The sequence below is a fragment of the Rattus norvegicus genome, chromosome 14 (genome assembly GCF_036323735.1).
Source record: "Rattus norvegicus strain BN/NHsdMcwi chromosome 14, GRCr8, whole genome shotgun sequence".
Classification (NCBI taxonomy): domain Eukaryota; kingdom Metazoa; phylum Chordata; class Mammalia; order Rodentia; family Muridae; genus Rattus; species Rattus norvegicus.
The window spans coordinates 107,867,274-107,887,103 of NC_086032.1; the positions used below are offsets into that span (position 1 = coordinate 107,867,274).

The window sequence follows — 19,830 nt, forward strand, 5'->3', positions numbered from 1 at the left end:
AATGTGTAGGCTCACCAATCTCTACTGCTACTGCTAAAGGTAAGAATGCCTTTTTAATAATATCTGTCTGGGGAGGGAGAGCAGGCAGTTCATTGAGCTTAAGAGCTGGGATGAGAGGCATATTCTAAACTCAGGAAGAGAAAGTACACATTTTCTCTCATATGTGGAACTAGATTTAAAGTGTTATATTTGTATATGTATACTCATGGGTCATGAGATTGGAAAGGTGGTTATATGCAGGAGAAAGGTTAGGGAAGGAGAGTAAAATAGTGTGGTGGCATTTATTGATGTGTGACGAGAGAGCAGGAAAGAGTTTGGGCGGAAAAGAACCAGCAGGGCAGGCAGGAGGCACAGTAGGGATGGCTTTGAGGGAGGGAAGGAATCAGAAAAAGCACAGTGGCATGGAAATGCCATAATAAAACCCATTCCTTTGTAAATAAAAACATCAGAGCCACAAGTAGACTAGACCGCCCCATGGAAAATGCATTTTGAATATTTCCCAGTATCGGTAAGTAGCTATCTAAGCCTTGACTTACAATGACTGTACACAGCACTATAAGAATGCTGTGTGTTTTATTTAACCATGGGGGTAGATGAGCAGGCTCAGGTTTTCTTCACTTTGGCTTTGCTATTTGAAATGAATCAGTTCTTGGTTCACATTCCTCACAAGTCACTTTGGAGAAACTCCATGTTATGAAATTACTAGACTAGAGGGGATTGACATTTCTAGAGCTATCGATAAATACTGCCAAACTGGTCAGAAAGACTAAACTTATCCATCCACAGTCAAGCTTAGGAGCAGCCCCTCACTGAATCCTTATCCACACCAGATACAATGTAATAATGATCTTAATATATTCAATTATTTTTTAAGTCTGAATTCTATAAGATTTAGCATTGTCATGCATCCAATGGTCAAAACTGTTCCTATTTTTGGTGGTTATCCATGTTGTCTAAACTATGGGTTTGTCTATATTCTATGAATACATTAATAGCTACTGTTTGTCCTTTATTTTTGCTTGGGTGTGGTTTTCCTCTGGGGAGACCAAATGCATAGTATATGTTAATTTATATATCTGTATGCCAATATTATCATTATAGCTTCTTTCTGCACTTATAGATGGAAGAGGACCTTTCCACAGCCTGAGGGCAGTTACACATTTGCTTAAATATTTCTTGTAGTCTTCCAGGGTCTTTATTTTATAAAAGGTGACCTTATAGAAGGTTCTGTATGTCCAGGCTGTGAGTCACACTGTAGCAATTCAAACACATCTTTCTAACCATCTGATGGTGTTTTGCTGATAAATTTTCTAGTAAACACAAAGATGAAATGAATTCAGCTATATAGCTGCTCTCTTGGTCTGGTTTACTTCTGCCCTCTGGTGGCCTCTGCACAAATTCTAACTCTATAAAATAAGAACTAGGAGGTATCTTTGTCTGTGTGAGGAGAAGGCTTTGAAAGCCTGTAGCTGTCCTAGTTCCTTAGCTTTCCCTTAGGACCTCTTTTAATCTTCCCCCATCTAACCATGTGTTCAAGTGTCCTCTGGTCTGTAAATGCCTTCCCAACATGGAAGCAACCATTGTTTTACACACCCAGGAAAACACCATACTCCTTTAGTTACCTAAGGTTTATTAAATATTCCACACTTTAATTGGCTTAGAACTTACTTTTGTGTATAGTATGAAGTAATGTTACACTCCTCATTCAAATAGTTTTAGTACCTAGTGATTAGAGATATTACCATATTCTAAACTCTTGGTTAGAGATGCCACCATGTCTAAACTATCACAAATTGTTTACTGTGCTGCTTTAAAATGTTTTGTTTATATCATTTTAATTATAACTTCCAACATGGTTTAATAAATAGTACATATTCCTCCTCCTAATTGGTTTTTATCCTGAAATTCTTGGTTATTTTCACTATTGATTATCCAGAGTAATTTAGACAGGGGCTATGCATCAGAATTGAAAAAACAATAACAGTTAAGTAAAGTGCCCAGCAGCAGCTGGACAGGAAGTTTGGTTCACTTAGTGTTAATCAGAAGTTGCCTGATATTTCTAAGAGTCCATGTTTTAAAACACCTGTATTGCTGAGCATGGTAGAGCACACCTTTAATCCCAGCAGTCTGGAGGCAGAGGCAAGAGAATCTATGCATTCCGGGCCAGCCTTGCCTACAAAGTGAGTTCCAGTACAGCCAGGTCTATACAGAGAAACCGTGCTTCAAAAAAATAAAAAATTAAAAAAGCAGGGTCTGGAGAGGTGGCTCAGTAGTTAAGAGCACTGGTTGGCTCTTCCAGAGGACCAGAGTCTAGTCCAAGCAACCACATGGCAGCTCACAATTGTCTGTAACTCCAGTTCCAAGGGATTCGACATGGACACACATGCAGTCAAAACACCAAAGCACATAAAATTAAAAAGGAAAAACCAAACATACAAGATCATTTGTATCAACACCTATTTTTTTTCATGCAAGAATGCAAGATAGCAGAGCTGAGCACACAAATGGAGCTGCCGTACCTTTATGTGCTTTACTCCACAGCTAACCATTCGATTTGGCTGATATGGATCCCAGGAAATATCAAAAATCTGCAAGAAATTAAATGGTTTTTAGAGACCAATGCAATCATAAAGACTCTACCCTGATACACTTGTTAATGTGGGCTGCAGGGGATGAAAAATGGAAGATCCAGCTCTAAGAACCAGTCAGGATAGGCTGGCCCTCTACCCTCGAGGTTACTTACCTTCAGCCCAGGCAGACAAATAATTCACCTGAGTACAACTGGTGCATCCATTAAAAATTTCCACTTGAGGAAAACAGCTTTTGACAATTAGGGTAATTTTTAAATCAAATTTTCTGAAACTCTTCACAGTGCTAGTAAAACACTTTGGTGATCGCTTTTCAATAAAAATTAGAATTATAAAACTTGGGAGGGTATTTAATGGTTAGCTATAATCCAGTGTGAACAAATACCCTGAGTAGAAACAGAAAGTATGCAAGAAGCCACTTACCTGGAGCCAGGTCATCCCTGTCCCTTAAATCATTTAAAATGATCCCAAAACTTTCAATTTTTCAAAGAACTGAAAACATAACAGCTAGCACTATTTTTCATTCTCTATGAAGAACTATGAGACAGTTTGCAGGGAGTTTTAGTTCTATTCCCAAGGCAGAATATACCCTCTGCCAACCTTAAAAGCTAAGTCACCGATTGAGTGTTTACAACACACATGTCCAAGGCCCATACAAGCTACTGGTATAGAATGAGTTCTGTTATTAGCATTTAAAAGCAGATTCCAGAATGTTCTGAACAAGTGGCCTATGAGCCACATTCTGTAAAGTGTTGATAAAAAGGAATGGGAAGTGAGCGCGGTTGGGGTGCATTGTACAAAATTCCCAAATTAAAAAAATGTTATGTTGGGGGGCGGATATCAAGCAACAATATAAAGAGAGAGAGAGAGAGAGAGAGAGAGAGAGAGAGAGAGAGAGAGAAAGGAAAGAAAGGAGGGAGGGAAGGAGGGAGGGAGGGAAGAGAAGGAAGGGAGGAGAGGGAGGGAGGGAGGGAGGAAGGAAGGAAGGAAGGAAAGGAAAGGAAAGGAAAGGAAAGGAAAGGAAAGGAAAGGAAAGGAAAGGAAAGGAAAGGAAAGGAAAGGAAAGGAAAGGAAGGACCAATTGTCAGGGCCCAAAAGAACCCAGTCATCACTTCCTATCACCCAGGAAGAAGATACAATGGACTCCAGAGAGAGCTCTGAAGAGCATGGGTTCAGTCCAAGTGTCCATTTTAGCATCTGAGTTAACCAGGTTTCAGTACCTCTAACTGTTATCTCATCTTTTCTAAAATTAGCAGCACAGCCTTGGTTTTGTTGTGAGGTCAGTTAAGATAATGTAGGTGAAATGAGTTTGAAGACTATAAAACCCTATTAACACATGTAAATCAGTCGTTAGCCAATAAAAATCTCTTGACGTTAATCATAATTATTCCTGCTGGCACCAAGGCACCAGTAATGAAGAATAACACTATGAGATGCTGACTATGGAGCCTCTCTCAAAACATTTTAGATTCATATTGTAACTGAGTCCTAAGCATCAAGAAATATTTTTGAAGAGTGTCTTTTTCACCTCCAGCCCCATGCTGGAGTAAAAGCAGCCACCCTTACCCCTGGCATGTGAGAAAGACTTGTCTCACATCCCAGTGACATGCCTAAGTCCAGACTTCTATTCTGATCTTTCCCTAGTTATAACAGTGATATAGTGAAAGGCAGAGGTAGAATGAGAATCATTCCCTCCTGTTTGGGACAAAACTGGAAATAGATTTCCTTTTACACACACACATACACACACATACACACACACACACAGGCACGCACAGGCACGCATGCATACATGCACAAGCATGCATACACACACAAGCACACACATGCAAGCACACAAACATACATGCACATGTACATACATACATACATGCACAAACATACACGCATATATACACGAACACACAAAGGCATACATGAACATGCATGTATATAGCCATTCTCTTTTCATTTTAATTTGGCAAGTGTTTGAACCCGGAGCCAGGCTTTATGGCAAGGCCACCAATAACAAATTTTCACTAAACTAACAATCTGCCCCTAACTATTAACTGTGACAGAGCAAAGTCACTGAAATCAGACAGGTATACCACATGACATTCAGTCGTGCTAAAAGAGAATGTTAGACAAATTAAACTCGACAGTATTTAATTGAGCAGAGGACTGTTTTGCAAAGTGGATGGCCCTCAAAAGCAGCAGCACTCTACCACATGCACAAGCAGGATGTACAGACCAGCAAGAGGTGGAAGTCTGAACACTGCTAGGTGTTAGGGCTTGGCATGAGCCTTGTTTAGGAATGTCTTTCTGCCTGAGGTTGGCTATTTGTTAGGAAACCATCCTCTAAAGCTTTGTTCACTTTCCAAAGTGCTATTCCCTCCATATTCAGAGATACATGGCACAAAAGCAGGTTAGCTTTATTAACTACCTTTAATAGGAATTCGACAACCTGACCAAACACTTTACACATAAGCCAGGGTGGTGTTAGTCTTGCTAAGAAAATATCAACAATGAAGATTATTCTCAACTTTAAACTTCTATTTCACCCCAAGGTAACAGGTCGACATATTAATTCAGATTAGATCAGTGACACAAGTAGCTAATTACAAAATAAGTTGGATGAAATACTTCCCTCACAGCATAACCCAATGTTACATCACAATTTTGTATACTGGGTCTCAAGTCCACCTTTCGTGATTATGGGAAACTTGTGTAGCTATTCAATTCACCTCACCTCATGGACACAGCTGTAGTGAAAAAGGTGACACGTAGAATGCGTCTAACCCAAGCATTTCACAAAGTACAGTTACAGTTTACACATGAAGTATTACCTCAGAAGGCTCACTGTGGAAAAGTGGCTGCATCACTGGGTGCTAATCTCATTATCTATTGATGAGTTCACTGGAGCAGAGTTCAACAAGAGATAGTGGCTGGTTGGAGGAAGTAAGTCAGTAAAATGGTGGGTGCCTTTGAAGAACATGTGATTTGTTCCAGGTTTCTTGCCCTGTCTGGTTCTGAGATGAGAGGCTTGTCACTGTCAAGCTGTTTTGCCAAAAATGTGCTCCTCACTATAGGCCCAGCAGGAAGGAGCTAAGTAAGTCTGGACCAACATCATTGATACCATGAGACCAAATCAATCATTCTTCTTTTATTTTCTTAGGCATTTTGTCACAGCAACAGAAAACAGTTTCAATAAAATTCAAATCCCTGAGAGAAGAACCTTCATCACTAGGCTGCAAAGCTCCTTATGGTTGTCACATATGCAATTACAGGTAGGAGCCAGTTGATCCTTTTCCAACACTTGGTTTGAGTTCTACTAATGGTCACCCTGGAGTTTTCTGAAGACTTGATTCTGGAAGAGAACTTGCAACCAATGTGAGGTTCCTTTATCTTATAAACACACCATTAGAAACAAATTTAAGCCTCAATCTGCGCCCAGAGCTAGAAGTTATTCCACAGCCCTCCAACACAAAACCTGCCTGCAGAGAGATGATCTGCCAGGAACACTCTCCCTTCTAAGCCTACAGCCCACAGGTGGGGCCCCACTTTCTCTCCATTAATTATCCAAGAAGAGACTGGCCAGTAGTGCACAGGACCCAGAAAAGCAGGGCAGCCTAGGATAGGACCCTTGTGGTCTTCATCTGAGCCCAGAGCTAGGGGCTGTCCCAAAGCTCTTGGGCCCAGAACCTTCCAACAGAGAGCTGGTCTTTCAGGAGCACTTTCACTCCAAAGATCACAGGCTCACAGGCTCACACGTTCACAGGAGCACAGGAGGGACAACCTCCAGTTAGAGACAACAAGAACAACTAACATCAGAGATAATCAGATATGGCCAAAGGCAAGCACAAGAACCTAAGCAACAAGAACCAAGACTACTTGATATCAGCAGAACCAGGTTCTTTCACCACAACAAGTACTGGATATCCCAACACATTGGGAAAAAAACATTCTGATTTAAAAATCACATCTCATGATGAGGATAGAGGACTTTGAGAAGAACAAAAAGAAATTTGGGACAACACAGTTAAAAAAGAAGAAGCCCTTAAAGAGGACAGAAAAATTCCTTAAAGAATTACAGGAAAACAGAACCAAAGAGTTTAAGCAATTGAACAAAACCATCTAGGATCTAAAAATGTAAATAGAAACAATAAAGAAATCTCAAAGGGAGACAACCCTGGAGATAGAAAACCTAGGAAAGAGATCAGGAGCCATAGACACAAGCATCACCAATAGAATAAAAGAGGTAAAAGAGAGAATCTTGGGGCAGAAGATATGACAGAAAACATTGACATGATAGTCAAAGAATATGCAAAAAGCAAAAAGTTCCTTACCCAAAACATCCAGGAAATCCAGGACACAATGAGAATATCAAACCTAAGAATAATAAGTATAGAAGAGAGCAAAGATTCCCAACTTAAAGGGCTAGTAAATATCTTTTAAAAAATTATAGAAGAAAACTTTCCTACCTAAAGAAGAGATGCCCATGAACATATAAGAAGCCTACAGAACTCCAAACAGACTGGACCAGGAAAGAAATTCCTCCTGTTACATAATAGTCAAAACAGGAAATACTCAAAACAAAGAAAGAATATTAAAAGCACTAATGGAAAAAAGTCAAGTAACATATAAAGGCAGAGCTATCAGAATTACACCAGACTTCTCAACAAAGACTATGAAAGCTAGAAGAACCTGGACAGATGACATACAGACCCTAAGAGAACACAAATGCCAGCCCAGGCTACTATAGCCAGCAAAATTCTCAATTACCATAGATGGAGAAACCAAGATATTCCATGACAAAACCAAATTTACACAATATCTTTCCACAAATCCAACCCTAGGAAGGAAACTACACCCTAGAAAAAGCAAGAAAGTAATCTTCTTCCAACAAACCCAAAGGAAGATAGCCACACAAACATAATTCCAGCTCTAACAATGAAAATAACAGGAAACAATCACTATGCCTGAATATCTCTTAACATTAAATGTATTCCATTGCCCAATAAAAAGATGTAGACTAAGAGACTGGATACATAAAGAGGAACCAGCATTTTGCTGCATACAGGAAATGCACCTCAGTGACAAAGACAGACACTACCTCAGAGTAAAAGACTGGGAAGAATTTTTTCAAGCAAATGGACTGTGGAAGCAAGCTGGAGTAGCCATTCGAACATCAAGTAAAATCAACATCCAACCAAAAGTTATCAAAAAAGATAAGGAAGGACACTTCACATTCATCAAAGGAAAATTCCACCAAGATGGACTTTCAATTCTGAACATCTATGCTCCAAGTGCAGGAGCACTTACATTCATAAAAGAAACTTTACAAAAGTGCAAAGCATACAGTACACCACACATAATAATAGTAAGAGACTTTAACACAACACTCTCATCAATGGACAGATCATGGAAAGAGAAACTAAATGGAGACACAGTGAAACTAACAGAAATTATGAACCAAATGGATTTAACAAATATCTATAGAATATTTTATCCTAAAACAAAAGAATATACCTTCTTCTCAGCACCTCATGGTATGTTCTCAAAAGCTGACCATGTAATTGGTCACAAAACAGGCCTCATTAGATACAGGGAGATTGAAATATTCCTATGCGTCCTATCAGAACACCATGGACTAAGGCTGGTCTTCAATAACAACAAAAACATCAGAAAGCCCACATACACGTGGAAGCTGAACAATGCTCTACTCAATGACAAGTTGGTCAAAGAAGAAATAAAGAAAGAAATTAAAGACTTTTTTAGAATTTATTGAAAAAGAAGGCACAACATACCCAAACTTATGGGACACAATGAAAGCAGTGCTAAGAGGAAAACTCATAGCTCTGAGTGCTTTCAAAAGAGAAACTGGAGAGAGCATACCCTAATAGGTTGACAGCACACTGAATACTCTAGAACAAAAAGAAGCAAATATACCTAAGAGGAGTGGATAGCAGGAAATAAACTCAAAGTTGAAATCAACCAAGTAGAAACAAAAAGAACTATACAAAGAATCAACACAACCAGGAGATGGTTCTTTGAGAAAATCAACAAGATAGATAAACCCTTAGCCAGACTAACCAGAGGACACAGAGAGTGTGTCCAAATTAACAAAGTCAGAAATGAAAAGGGAGACATAACTACAGAATCAGAGGAAATTCAAAAAATCATTAGATCCTACTACAAAAGCCTATATTCAACAAAACTTGAAAATCTGCAGGAAATGAACAATTTCCTAGACAGATACCAGGTACCAAAGTTAAATCAGGAACAGATAAACCATTTAAACAACCCCATAACTCCTAAGGAAATAGAAGCAGTCATTAAAATTCTCCCAACCAAAAAAAGTCCAAGACCAGATGGGTTTAGTTCAGAATTCTATCAGACCTTCAAAGAAGACCTAATACCAATACTCTTCAAACTACTCCACAAAATAGAAACAGGAGGAATACTACCCAATTCATTGTTTGAAGCCGTGATTACACTTATATGTAAACCACACAAAGACTCTACAAAGAAAGAGAATTTCAGACCAATTTCCCTCATGAATATTAATGTAAAAATACTCAATAAATTCTTGCAAACTGAATCCAAGAACACATTAAAATGTTCATCCATCATGATTACGTAGGTTTCATCCCAAGGATGCAAGGACAGTTCAACATAAGAAAATTCATCAACATAATCCACTCAGTATAAACATATCCACTGAGTATAAATAGACTCAAGAACAAAAAACTCACTTGATCATTTCCTTTAATGCTGAGAAAGCATTTGACAAAATTCAACACCCCTTCATGATAAAAGTCCTGGAAAGAATAGGAATTCAAGGCCCATACTTAAACATTTTAAAGCAATATACAGCAAACCAGTAGCCAACATCAAAATAAATGGAGAGAAAGTTAAAGCAATCTCACTAAAATCAGGGACTAGACCAGGCTGCCCATTCTCTCTCTACTTATTCAATATAGTACTTGAAGTCCTAACCAGAGCAATTAGACAACAAAAGGAGGTCAAAGGGATAGAAATTGGAAAGGAACAAGTCAAAATATCACTATTTGCAGATGATATGCTAGTATACTTAAGTGATGCCAAAAATTTCACCAGAGAACTTCTACAGCTGATAAACAACTTCAGCAAAGTGGTTAGATAAAAAAATTAATTCAAACAAATCAGCAGCTTTCCTCTACTCAAAGGATAAACAGGCTGAGAAAGAAATTAGGGAAATGACACCCCTCACAATAGCCACAAATAATATAAAATACTTTGGTGTGACTCTAACCAAGTGAAAGATTTGTATGACAAGAACTTCAAGTCTCTGAAGAAAGAAATTGAAGAAGATCTCAGAAGATGAGAAATCCCATGCTCATGGATTAGCAGGATTAATAAAGTTAAAATGGCCATCTTGCTGAAAGCAGTCTACAGATTCAATGCAATCCCCATCAAAATTCCAACTCAAACCATCATCAAATTAGAGAGAACAATTTTCAAATTCATTTGAAAAAGCAAAAAACCCAGGATCACAAAAACTATTCTCAACAATGAAAGAACTTCTGGGAGAATCATCATCCCTGACCCCCAGCTGTATTACAGAGCGATAGTGATAAAATTTGTATGATATTGGTACAAGGGACAAGCAGGTAGATCAATGGAATAGCACTGAAGACACAGCAATGAACCCACACACCTATGGTCACTTGATCTTTGACAAGGGAGCTAAAACTAAGCAATGGAAAAACACAGCATTTTCAACAAATGGTGCTCATTCAACTGGAGGTCAGCATGTAGAAGAAAGCAAATTGACCCATTCTTATTGTGCTGCTCAAAGCTCAAGTCCAAGTGGATCAAGGACCTCCACATAAAACCAGATACACTCAAACTAATAGAAGAGAAAGTAGGGAAGAGCCTCAAACATGTAGGCACAGGGGAATATTTCCTGAACACCAATGGTTTATGCTCTTAGATCAAGAATCGATAAATGGGACCTCATAAAATTGCAAAGCTTCTGTAAGGCAAAGGACACATCAATAGGACAAAAGGGCAAGCAACAGATTGGGAAAAGAACTTTACCAATCCTACATCTGATAGACGGTTAATATCTAATATATATATATATAAAAAACTCAAGAAGTTAAACTCCAGAGAACCAAATAATCCTATTTAAAAAATGGGGTACAGAGCTAAACAAAGAATTCTCAAGTGAGGAATAGCGAATGACTGAGAAGCACCTAAAGAAATGTTCACGGGGTTGGAGATTTAGCTCATGGTAGAGTGCTTGCCTAGCAAGCACAAGGCTCTGGTTTCGGTCCTCAACTCCGGGGGCGGGGGGCAGGGGGGAAATGTTCAACATCCTTAGTCATCAGGGAAATTCAAATCCAAACAACCCTGGATTTCTACCTCACACCATTTAGAATGGCTAAAATCTCAAACTCAGGTGACAACAGATGCCAGATGCTGACAAGGATGTGGAGAAATAGGAACACTCCTCTATTGATGGTGGAATTGCAAGCTGGCACAACCACTGTGAAAATCAGTCTGGCATTTTTTTAGAAAATTGGCCAAAGTATTCCCTCAGGACCCAGCTATACCACTCCTGAGCATACAACCAAAAGATGCCCCAACATATAACAAGCACACATGCTTGTCTATGTTCATCGCAGCCTTGTTTATAATAGCCAGAAGCTGAAAAGAACCCAGATGTCCTTCAGCAGAGGAATGGATACAGAAAATGTGCTATATTTACACAATGGACTACTACTCAGCTATTAAAAACTATGACTTCATGAAATTCTTAGGCAAATGGATGGAACTAGAAAATATCATTCTGAGTGAGGTAACCCAGTCACAAAATAATGTACATGGCATGCACTCACATGCTCCAAAGCATGGAACACCTAAGAAAAAATTCACAGATCATATGAAGCCCAAGAAGAAGGAAGACTAATATGTAAATGCTTCATTCCTTCTTAGAAGGGAAAACAAAATACTCATGTGAGGAAATACAGGGAGAAAGAGTGGAACAGGGACTGAAGAAAAGGTTATCCAGAGACTGCCCCACCTGGGAATCCATCCCATTTGCTGCCACCAAACCCAGTCACTATTGCTAATGCTAAGAAGTGCTTGCTGACAGGAGCCAGATATGGGTGTCTCCTGAGAGGCTCTGCCAGAGCCCTACTGATACAGATGAGGGTGGTGGCAGCCAACCATTGGACTGAATAAGAGGGAACCCAATGGAGAAGTTAGAGAAAAGACTGAAGGAGCTAAAGTGGTTTGCAGCACCATAGGAAGAACAACAATATTAACCAAACAGACCCCACCAGAGCTCCCAAGGACTAAACCACCAACCAATGAGTACACATGGAGGGATCCATAACTCCAGCCACATATATAGCAGAGGATGGCATTGTACAGCATCAATAGGAGGAAAAGCCCTTGGTCCTGTGAAGGCTAGTTTCCCCAATGTAGGGTAACAAAGGACGTTGAGGTGGGAGTGGGTGTGTAGGAATGGGGGCATCCTCACAGAAGCAGGGGAGCAGGGAGAGGCTATGGGAGAGGGGGGAAAGAGGATAACATTTGAAATGTAAATTCATAAAATAGCTAAGAAACAAAAGAATGTCCCACTGATACGAATAGAGATCAACCTGATGGAGGCTATTCCTCCATGAGTATCTCCTCTTTCTAGGGGGGCAAATAAAGAATTGAAGCTAAATATATATGTAAACAATTTTCAGAACTCAGTCTAAGCAAGATGATGACTTTGGTGTTTAACTAGGGTCTTATCAGATATGGAAATTATAAAATTATTTTAAAATGAAGGTGAGAAACTAGAAAGCAGGCAATAAAGAAATCAAGTCATTCAATTACGTAGTTCACAGAGAAATTAGTTTCTGATCAGATATAGGCTGTGTCTGCAGAATCCCTTCTCTTGCCAGGTATGCCTGCATGGGATTACCATTTCTTATCGCACTAAACTCAGTATTAATGGCAACAGAGCATAGTTTACATTCATCATTAAGAAATCCCAAATCAAATACAAACACTTATAGTAATATTTTTGTGAATGTTTTCTATCAACCATTTCCATGAGCCAATGAGTACATCTAAACTACAATGATTTCGAATTCTGTTCTATTTTGAGCTTATAAGAAGCCAAACTCCAACCCTGAAAATCTGCTTTGCTCATGAATATCAGTAGTTAACAGCTAATCAAAAGTAAATCATGTTAATCCGTTAAACACATAGGAGAAAATTTGTTATATGTATGACAAATTTCCTTTTAAAGACATAAAATGACAGTTACTCTATAGTTCCACAAAGGTCTTACCCGGTCAGAATGGCCAGTAGCGGAGGCCAGAAGTTTTCCCTTTCTCCAGTCCCAAATGCAGACTGTATTTTTGGCATCCAATCCCACAGAGGCTAAATGCTGAAGAAGAAAAAAAAAAGAAAGAAAGAAAAGAAAAAGAAGAAGAGAAAAAAAGGGGGAAAGCATAAAAGAAAGAATAATTTGAATAATTTAATATCTGAAAGTAAGATGATTTCCTGTTATTCATACTTGCAATGAATAGTTACTGATTGACTACCAGGGTCTAGGCTTTGAATCCAAACCCATCCCAACCCCATACTAAAGCTATCCCTGCCAATGGCCTCCAGTAGATCACAAGGACACTGCAATCCTGTATCCTTGTAGTCAACCTCCAGTAGATCACAAGGACACTATAGTCCTACAATATTATACTCATTCACTCTTTTTAATCACAGGATCCAAATGTGCAAAGTCTGTAAAGTTGCTGACAGGTCAGCAAAACTCTTGAGAACACAGCTTGAAGGCAGGGATTAATAATCATTTAAGTCTTTACTGTGAAAGATCAGAATGATGACTCATACCTGTGAGCTCAGCCACCAGGAGGCTGAGGCAGAGGATTTATACTCCACAGCCAGTCAAGGGTACTTAGCGAATCACAGGCCAGGCTAGGCTACACTGTGAAATCCTGTCTAACAAAAAATTGTCACATCATCTCACTCCAACTCAGGCTGACCTAGAACTCACTCTGTAGACCAGGCTGGCCTCAAATTCATGGCCATCCTCCTGCCTTAGCCACCTGACTGCTGAGATTATAGATGTGAGCCACCATACTCAAATTTTTTACTGCCAGATTTAGGGAAGCGTGAATTCCACAGTCTAAGCATCAAGTACAATTTGAAGAGTCTGACAAACACACACAGAAAAATCCAATAAATGAGCCTGATTTTGTCCTTTAATTTGTATAATTTCATAAACAGCTCCAGTGCCTGAAGGATGCATAGTCCTAATAAAAGGAACATGTTATAACCTACTCATACATTGACCTCACTTCAGTTTCTTGTCCTCACAGTCAAACTCAACTTTTAATTACAGGCAAAATGAAAAGTATCAAAGGCGGATAAGGTGTACATCCACTGCTACTATGAGTTCACATGTGTAGCTGCCCTGCTGTGTCCAGAGGATTTCCTTGCACTTTTCCACTCCATCTGACCCTTACAATATGTCTGCTCCCTCGTCCACAATGGTGCTTAAGCCTGGAATGTATCAAATACGTTCGTTCCATTTAGCAATCTTCAGTCTCCTGTTTTCTGTGTCTTGGACAGTTGTGATCTCTGTGTTAATCACCATCTACTGCAAAAAGAAACTTCTCTGATGAGGGTTTAGAGATGCATAAATACTTTGGGAATTTAATAAACCTCCATAAATCTTAGTTTTCTCATTTGTGAAATGAGTACAAAATTAGCATTTACCTTGTCAAACTGCATGAGTTATGGGAAATCACAGAAATCCAATGGTTATGACTACGGTAATAGAGAGCTATGTGGGCTCACATTTCTCATGAATACGTTTCAAAGTTATTACCTGCCTGTCATGTTGCTGTGATAAAATACCCGATTAAAGCAACTTCAGAAGGGAGACTATGATTTGACTCACAGTTCTAGGGATACAGTATATTGTGACAGAAGCAGGTGACAGATGGTCTCAGCGCACCCAAAGTCAGGAAGCAAAAAGCAAAGAATGCTCATTGCTCTCTCTCTCTCTCTCTCTCTCTCTCTCTCTCTCTCTCTCTCTCTCTCTCTCCCTCCCTCCCTCCTTCCCTCCCTCCCTCCCTCCCTCCCTCTTTTCTATTCAGTCTAAGGCACCAGCCCATGGAATGGCACTACCCACAGTTCAGGAGAGCTGTTCCACTTCAATTAACCCAATTTAGCTCACAAGCACACTAGAGACTCATTTCTTAAGTGATTCAAAATTGTGTCTAGTTGACAATATCGACCATTGCTACTCTACCCCTCATCAACTTACACCCAAACAAACTACATTTCAGCCACAATCTTCTCCTTAGCCACACAGGCTAACAGTCAGCTATACAAATGTATTCAGTTCAACATCAAAAATTTCCCACCATAGTTGTTCACAGTTCTAACACTGTTAATAGGTATAATGGCCGAGTTTCTCCAGAGAGTCGAGCAAATTCTTACTATGAAGCCCTGTATAATTTTTTTTTTTAGTGGCACACTTCTAACATGCAAAGGCACAGCATAAGCACTTGCATTCCAAAGGGGAGAACCAGGGAAGGTGAGCCAGGGAAGACTGAAACCAGCAGGGAAAAGAACATGTCCTGAAGCTCGTGCCTGATAACTGGTGCTTGTGCTGGAATTTTCTGAGTCCTAGAAGGCTTGGGTATCTTTACCCTCCAGCTCTGTTGCCTACAGCACACATATTCTCTCTTGGCCTGGCTCTACTTTGTGCCTGAAGTTGTCCTCAACAAATGTCCCATGGTTGTGACATCTCTAATATTCTGGTATCTCCACTGTAACTGATGTTCCAGCTGCACAAAATGGCCTTTTCAGGGCCTCCTTGCAGGACCTATAAAATGATGCCTGGGCTCAGTGTTTCATCTCTCAAAGGTTTTACAACTAGTTCAAACTTGGATTTTCCATGTTTGCAAAAATATTACCATGCACACCACACTGCTAAATTCTGTGGGTCCTGGCTTCCTCAGATGATAGCCTCTGTTCTCTTACTCTGGGAAAACACTCTCCTAGCTTCCTTAGACAACCTCTGTATTCTTGCTCTGGGAAAACACTCTTAAAATTTGCTTTCAAGGAACAGAAAACCCCCTTAGAGGCCTTCAAGGCAACAGGCTCCATTGTTTCAAATTAATTTGCATTTTCATGGTTGGGGTCTTTAATGAGTGGAGTCTTGCAGTGGAGTTTGTGGGGCAAGTTCTCAGTGTCCCAGTGCAGAGCTGTGGGTTCTCATGAACAGTTTCGGCCTCTTTTTTTCAGCACGCACCTTGGCAGCAACTTTGAACTTGATTAAGGTGTTTTTCTCATCAAATTATGCATTTTAAAAATGATTTCTGTTCCCTTTTGTTCTTCTTTTGCACCGACCTGGATAAGGGTGATGAGGGATAATCATGCCACAAGCTGAATGCTATCCTGCCTTGAACTTTGCTCCACCAAATACTCATTACTCTAATATTCAGCTTCACTCAAGGTCAGGACTCAGGTGGATGCAGCCAGGTTTGTTGCTAGAGTATCACATCAGTGACCTCTCATCCAGCTCCCAGTAGGGTTCTTACTCCTGTCTGAAGCCCTCTGAGCCAAATCTCTAATGTCCATGCTTCTCTTAGCAGTCTTGTGTTCCAAGGTCCAACAATACAGACATACTAAGTTCTGCTTACAATACTCAATGGTTTTTCTAGCACAAAGTTCCAAACTCTTAAAAAATGAACTAAGTTATAAAACATGATTATTTTTATCAATACAAAGATATTGGAATGGATGAATATAATTCAGCTCATTTTTAATGGAAAATCAGTTAACAAACATTAGCAGTTACACTCACTTTTCCTGAACTTAAAATACAAAACAGAATAAAAGAAACCTGTTTTGCTCGTTTATGGTGACAGACCCCACAGCTACCTGGGATAGCATTTCTTTTGCCTTTGCCAATTAGGAGGTAATGATGAGTCTGTCATTTCCTCAGTATTATTGGAGTTCAGTGAACTCCGTCCAGAGAATACAGCAGGTCTGAAGAAATAAGCGTCAGCAAACCAAGATATCCATTGCAGCTAACAGGTTCCTTTTCTCGATCGACAGCTAAAACCCCCATGTCCACACAGCTCCCCACCTGCCAAAGTAGAACTTCAAGAGAAACAGCCAGGACTCCAAAAGGAAATGGATGAATAAAATGGGTAAAAGGGATAAGTAAAAAAGAACAAAGAACTCATAGTTACAGCTGGATTTCTCTCCAGTGCAAAGCATGTTTGTGACAGTGTGAAACAAATTTTGGTATAGGTGCTTGTTAAAATATATTAAAACGTGAGAGAATATGCACGTGAGTGGGCATATCAGACTACATCTGTGACCATTCACACTATGCATAACTGATTCAGTTCAGCCATTCATATCCATTCTAGTTCTCAGAAGAAAAATGAATAAGAACTATGCTCTCTCACAACAGCAGAAGATGGCACAATATTAATTACCTTAAAATGGTTCAAGTCAGGTCAACCCATAGAGGGGTTTTCCTTCACTGTTAGTTTGGGTGAATGTCTGTGTACAATTTCACAGGTTTTTCTGTGACACTGACTTACAGAATTAACACTGGAATTAGCTAAACACTGAATAAAATAATTGCTATACAAAGGAAGAATGAGACTGCAGAAGGGACGCTGTGTAGGAACAGGATGAAGGCTGGAGAAAAAGAAGCTGTAAGTTTAGCAAACTGTGAATGCAGCTGGAGCCAAGATAAGTCCTCTGTGCTCTCATTCACCCTTTAAAGATACATTAGCGGGGCTGGGGATTTAGCTCAGTGGTAGAGCGCTTACCTAGGAAGCACAAGGCCCTGGGTTCGGTCCCCAGCTCCGAAAAAAAAAAAGAACCAAAAAAAAAAAAAAAAGAACTAAAGATACATTAGCCTCCGTTCTGCCAGTGTTGTTGTATGTCCAAGGAAGAAGACATAACTTGTGGGGACTGGGAATGTTTCATACCTATGTAGTGTTTTCAAGAGGGCAAAGCAGGCAAATAGTGAACTTGAGATGAGGATTGGAACATGACCCGGGGTGTGTAGTCCACCCTGACTTACCTGAGTATGCAGAGAATGTGAGTAGGAAAGCTGGTTAACAGAGGATGCTCACCTATAGTGTTTGTACTTTGTTTGATGCTACTTTAAGCTTTGCTGGCTTTAAGATACTTTGACATTTTCTGCTGGTGAAATGAATCACTAAGAAAGTGTGCAGAAGAAGCTGGAGAGAGGGTTAAGTGGCCGGGAGTACTTGCTTGGGCTCTAGGATCTCAGATTGTTTCCCAGCAACCATGTGGTGGCTCACAACCATCTGTACCTCTAGTTCTAGGGGATTTGATGCCTTCTTCTGAACTCCAGGCATGAATGTGGTACACATACATACATATAGATAAAATAGTAATATATGTTGAGAAATTAAATAAATAAGGATTATGAGGATATTAATTCAGACAGTGTTTAAATAATATTATACACAGAGTCGAATGCTAGCAGCAAACCACTGAACTGAGAATGGGGTCCCTGTTGGAGGAGTTAGAGAAAGGATTAAAGGACCTGAAGGCTCTTGCAACCCATTAGAACAACAATAACAACCAACCAGAGCTCTCAGGGACTAAACCACCATCCAAAGAGTACACACGAACAGACCCATGGCTCCAGCTGCATATGTAGCAGAGGATGGCCTTGTTGGGCACCAGTGGGAGGAGAAGCCCTTGGTCTTGCCAAGGCTGGACCCCCAGTATAGGGAGGTGGTTGGGGAGGGGGAATACCCTCATAGAAGAAGGGGAGGGAGATGGGATAGGGAGCTTATGTCCAGGAAACAGGGAAAGGGAGTAACATTTAAAATATAAATAAAAAATATCCCATTAAAATAAATAAATAAATAAATAAATAAATAAATAAATAAATAAATAAATAACAAATGGCTCTGACTTGGAGTGTAGAGGGCTGGGCCTGAAAGTGAAGGATGAAATACATATGAGCGATTTTAAAAAGGAAAGTATAAACACACAGGAATTGGTGACTGCTTGAATTAGAAGGGGACAGGTAGATGGAAAGAAGAAGGAATAAGAAGTAACCTCAACGTAGAATCAAAAGGAGTCTTCCTAGGAGGTGCGGTGACCACCTGAAACCCAAAACAACATTTGACCAGGAGGTGAGGTCTGTGCAAATGGCTTGGTTCAGCCTGTGTCCCAGGTGGGATGGTAATAGCAGGTGAGGAGATCAGAGTGCTGAACCCTACCGGACCTGACTTTATGAGTTCCTTTGTGGGCTTTTAAATCAGACAGTGAAGTGGGACTAGCAAAGCCAAAGCCAGAGCCTGTGGAGAGAGATGTGCCAACACCTCACACATGAAAAGGAGCCAGCAAATGAGGGCTCCTAGAAAGCTGCCAATGGGAAGCAGCAAATGTCGGTAGCTGTGTTACAATTTTAGGTAAAGTTTAAGGACTCATTAAAGAAAACAGGAATTAGAAAGATACGCACCTGTCCGTCCGAGTCAAAAGCCAGGCATGCAACTCCATGTGTATGAACATCTTTAAGAATAGACACAGTCTGGACAGTATAGGAGTCCCATATGCATATATATGGCTCCTTCCCAACTTGGCCAGTTGCAATCAGAGTTTTATCTGGGTGTAAGGCAAGGCTGAAAAAGAAAAAGGCCTCTTTTCACATTCTCTATTTGAACAAAAGCCAATATATATTGATCATCCTTTACTCCAATTTGTTTATTTTAAATCTTCAAACCAATGAACTCAGAACAAAGAGTCTATCTGTTCCCAAAGCAGCCAACTGCCTGATTTTTATAAATTAAAGTATTCAGCTTTGGCAAGATAAACCTAGTAAATCTGGATGAGCATTTTTATCTAGTTTTACCTACTCAGTTACCTTAAAATCTGTATTAACCACATGGTCTTAATTCTCTAATAGCATATTTTATATGGTCCCATCAATTTAGTTAAGTTGTATTTACTTACAGATTTTCAAACTATTAAGCATTCAACCTAGCTTTTGACTTTAATTTTAAAAAATGCTGTTACTAGAGTGGGTGAGCCACCCCCGAGGACAGATCAAGGGAGAGCTGGCCCAGGTGGGGGTAAGAGATGCCCTCTGACTCTTGGCTCCTTTCCATATGAGGCAGTCTGGAGAGCTGACTCCAGGGTCATGAGAATGGGGAAAAGCTGACCCTGGGTTTATGAG

At 39.9% G+C, this 19,830-nt stretch overlaps 1 protein-coding gene across 10 annotated transcripts in view; it reads right to left on the minus strand.

Moving 5' to 3' along the window:
- Positions 1-19,830, minus strand: part of Eml6 (EMAP like 6) — a 354,900-nt gene that overhangs the window by 215,381 nt on the left and 119,689 nt on the right. For 9 of the 10 annotated variants that reach the window (XR_010057763.1, XR_010057765.1, XR_010057762.1 and 6 more), the window contains exons 3-5: positions 19,117-19,276; positions 12,904-13,002; positions 2,520-2,588 (exon numbers count right to left, since the gene is read on the minus strand). Coding sequence is in view for 5 of the 10 variants with exons in the window: in XM_063273849.1 (XP_063129919.1) it covers positions 2,520-2,588; positions 12,904-13,002; positions 19,117-19,276 (328 nt within the window). In the remaining 5 variants the exon portion in view is untranslated. The remainder of the gene's footprint in view (positions 1-2,519; positions 2,589-12,903; positions 13,003-19,116; positions 19,277-19,830) is intronic. The other variant, XM_063273851.1, reaches the window with a different exon arrangement.